This window comes from Triticum urartu, chromosome 3 (assembly GCF_003073215.2).
Source record: "Triticum urartu cultivar G1812 chromosome 3, Tu2.1, whole genome shotgun sequence".
Classification (NCBI taxonomy): Eukaryota; Viridiplantae; Streptophyta; class Magnoliopsida; order Poales; family Poaceae; genus Triticum; species Triticum urartu.
Window position 1 is genome coordinate 562,627,187 of NC_053024.1, and position 3,947 is coordinate 562,631,133.

The 3,947-nt window shown below is 54.6% G+C and overlaps 1 protein-coding gene across 1 annotated transcript; it reads left to right on the forward strand.

Annotated features, from left to right (window-relative positions):
• The first annotated feature begins 328 nt into the window (after positions 1 to 328).
• Positions 329 to 2,793, forward strand: LOC125548707 (probable indole-3-acetic acid-amido synthetase GH3.1). Its single transcript, XM_048712259.1, has 3 exons — positions 329 to 751; positions 854 to 1,752; positions 1,864 to 2,793. Exons 1-3 carry the CDS (start codon positions 417 to 419, stop codon positions 2,469 to 2,471), a joined length of 1,842 nt encoding a protein of 613 aa, XP_048568216.1. The 5' UTR covers positions 329 to 416; the 3' UTR covers positions 2,472 to 2,793.
• Positions 2,794 to 3,947: the final 1,154 nt, after the last annotated feature.

Below are 3,947 nucleotides of genomic sequence, written 5' to 3' on the forward strand. Positions count from 1 at the left end.
CTGGCATTAATTTTCCGGGTCCAGCTACAGCTCGGTCTAGAAATTTGGTCTCTGCAAGATAGGTTAAAAACAAATGTCAGACCTGGCTAAAAGAAGACAAAAGAAAAGCAGCTAGCTAGAGGCTTTACGGATGGGTAAGCTGGCCATCAGCAGGCTAAACTTTCAAAAAATGTCACGCAAATGGTCATTCATGACATTTTTTTACAGTATCTGTGTAATGTTAGTAGTGGGCCCAGATGGCATAGACACATGGTGACACAATTGACAACCCATCCGCTCTCTATATAACCCGTCCCACTCGTACTTGTCGCTCACACAAACCAGCGAGCTGATATTACCACGGCATCCTGACGAACCTGGGCTCAGAAATCCTCTCCAGCAGAGAGTCACACAGGCCCCCTTCACAGTGCGGTGCCATGCCGGAAGCACCAAGCGCCCAGCCAGCTCCCGCCTCCGGCTACGCCCCCGGGGCGCACCGCGAGGCGCTCGACTTCATCGAGCACGTCACGGCGAACGCCGGAAAGGTGCAGCAGTGCGTCCTCACCGAGATTCTGGCGCAGAACGCGACGGCCGAGTACCCGCGCCGGTACGGCGTCTCCTCCAGCAGCAGCCCCCTCGATGCCGTGGACGCCTTCCGCCGCTGCGTCCCGCTCGTGACCTACGAGGACCTCCAGCCTGATATACTCCGCATCGCCAACGGTGACTCCTCGCCGATCCTCTCCGGCAAGCCCATCTCCGAGTTCCTCACAAGGTATGCATGACAAGTACATGTACTCATGTGCATGCTCGTGGACATGCATGGATGTCTATGCGCTAACTTTGCTCGTGCAATGGTTTGTTTTATGTGTACCAGCTCCGGCACTTCCGGAGGGGAGCGGAAGCTCATGCCGACCATCGCCGACGAGCTGGACAGGCGGTCTCTGCTGTACAGTCTACTGATGCCGGTGATGAGCCAGTCGCTGCCCGGGCTGGACAAAGGCAAGGCGATGTACCTGCTCTTCGTCAAGGCCGAGTCGCGGACGCCGGGAGGGCTCGCCGCGCGGCCGGTGTTAACTAGCTACTACCGGAGCCGGCAGTTCCTCGACCGACCGCACGACCCGTACACGGCCTACACGAGCCCCAACGAGGCCATTCTGTGCGTGGACTCCTACCAGAGCATGTACGCCCAGCTGCTCTGCGGCCTCGTGCACCGCACGGACGTGCTGCGCGTCGGCGCGGTGTTCGCTTCGGGCTTCCTCCGCGCCATACGCTTCCTCGAGAAGCACTGGCCGCGCCTGTGCCACGACATCCGCACCGGCGAGCTCGACCCGGAGATCACCGACCGCTCGGTGCGTGACGCCGTCGGGAGGTTGCTCCGCGCCAACCCAGCCCTCGCCAGCGAGATCGAGGCCGAGTGTTCGGAGCCGTCGTGGGAGGGCATCATCCGACGCCTGTGGCCTCGCACCAAGTACATCGACGTGATCGTGACCGGCGCCATGTCGCAGTACATCCCAACCCTCGAGTTCTACGGCGGCGGCCTGCCGCTCATCTGCACCATGTACGCTTCTTCGGAGTGTTACTTCGGCCTGAACCTCAACCCCATGTGCAAGCCCGGCGAAGTCGCGTACACTCTCATCCCCACCATGTGCCACTTCGAGTTCCTCCCCGTCCATTGCAGCAACGCCAATGCCGAGCCGAGCCACCACGACCTCGTCGATCTAGTCGATGTGAAGCTCGGGCACGACTACGAACTCGTGGTAACCACCTTCTCAGGTAAGGCTCCATCGCAGCTTCAACACATTCTCTAACTGCCTAACGTTGCCTCGATGATCTTATGCCTTTTTAGCAAGGCTGACATTTTCCATGTGTATGTGATCTTCACAGGTTTGTGCCGGTATCGTGTGGGCGACGTTCTGAGGGTAGCAGGGTTCAAGAACGAGGCGCCGATGTTCAGCTTCGTGCGACGGCGGAACGTGGCGCTGAGCATCGACTCGGACAAGACGGACGAGACGGAGCTGCACACGGCGGTGAGCAGCGCGGTGCAGCACCTGGCGCCGTTCGGCGCATCGCTGGTGGAGTACACCAGCTACGCCGACACATCCGCCATCCCAGGTCACTACGTGCTGTTCTGGGAGCTGCGCGAGGGCAGCACGGCGGTGCCGGCGTCCGTGTTCGAGGAGTGCTGCCTGTCCGTGGAGGAGGCCCTGAACAGCGTGTACCGGCAGTGCCGCGCCTGCGACAGGTCCATCGGCCCCCTCGAGATCCGCGTGGTGTCCGAGGGCACCTTCGAGAAGCTCATGGACTACGCGCTCAGCCAGGGCGCGTCCATCAACCAGTACAAGGCGCCGCGCTGCGTGCGCCCCGGGCCGGTCGTCGAGCTCCTGGACGCGAGGGTGCAGGCCAGCTACTTCAGCCCCAAGTGCCCGAAATGGAGCCCCGGGAACAAGCAATGGAACACCTCCAAGGAGCTGCTGAGCATCGGAGACGCCTAGCTTGGTTGCTAGCTAGCTAGCCAGCTCATGGCCGGGTTGGAGGAGGATGACTATGCATGACGTGCATCATGATCGATGCGTTACTGTAGGGGCTACGATATCTAGTACTATTTCAACTTCTGGGGCAGTGAGGAATAGTTATCAAAATTATGACTTAGGTAGCTAGGGTTCCTACGTATGTCTGCTATTATTTTTGTAATCTTCTCTATTTGGGCCGCCTTTTATGTAGAACTACCTGTCAATTACTTTTATTAAACCACCACGTACCGCAAGCTGCATTCCAAAGATAGTTTATCCCAATGTTGTATGGACATCTAGTCTCCATGGGAAAGGACTCAGCTATCTACACAATGCATGCTAAAGCTAGCAAAGAATGGAAGAAAAACTGTTTTTTTTTTACTCAAAAGAAAAACTGTTACTCCCTCTGTTCATATTGGAATCTCTAAAAAGACTTATATTTAGGAACCAGAGAGTAGATTATTCAGGACACAGGATCACATGCATGGTTCTATCTTATATATCATATTCGTAGACCACAAAATTTAATGCCTTCAATTCAAGCTTTTGAATCAATTAATTATTGTCTGCATCTATCATATCAGAACTGATTTATTGGTTGAGTTACAACATACATTTTTTTATACAGGGTATAGCCACATACGTACGGAGCAAACTAGTACAAATTTTACTTTTTGGGTTAGGGATGGTAGATAGGTTGAAACAATATAGATTGGACGCCAATATCAATCTAACGTTCGCCCTGTTGCGTCCCCCAGGGCGCCTTGGGGGGGGGGGGGGGGGGGCGACGGAATGAGCCTCCCAGCACGAACCCCTTCGAGAACCTTATCGCAAAACTCCACAAGCCTAATTAGAACGCCTGTGTGGGCCTGCTAGCATGAGCGACAAAAGGAACATACCCATCTACGAAAGACTGCACGATTAAGAGGGCGCATCGCGAAGCTTTGCTTTCTTATCGGTGTCATAGGACATGTCTAAGTCAAGATTCTCAATGCATTGATAGAGGTAGGAAAGTTATGGCGGCTGCGATATGAGGTCTTGAAGCTTCAGTGAAAGGGTATACTGGATGTGATGAAGATTGCGTGCCAGGTGTATGGTGACTTGTATCAGCGGCCTCGGCAAGCGAGGGGGCGGCACTGGAGGACTGCATTTTTGGTGGTGCTCCTCGAGTACCGAGTCTCGATTCCCAGGGAAAACCCAAAGGTCTGGCCTTTATTGGTTGTACCTGGCAATGGCCTTGTTGAAGGCATTGTTTTGGTTGAACTTGGACTTTCTCTTGGGTGAAAACCCAAGGTCTTTGATCGGGCAACGGCAATGCATGTGCATTGTTTTCTTCTTGGAGGTGTTGCTTTTGGAGAACCTCTTTTGTATTTCGGTTGTTGTCTTTGGTGATGATTAGAGTGCTGCTACTCCTAGTGATTGTTCACGGTGGCGGGGTCTGTTTTCTTTCTTCTGTTC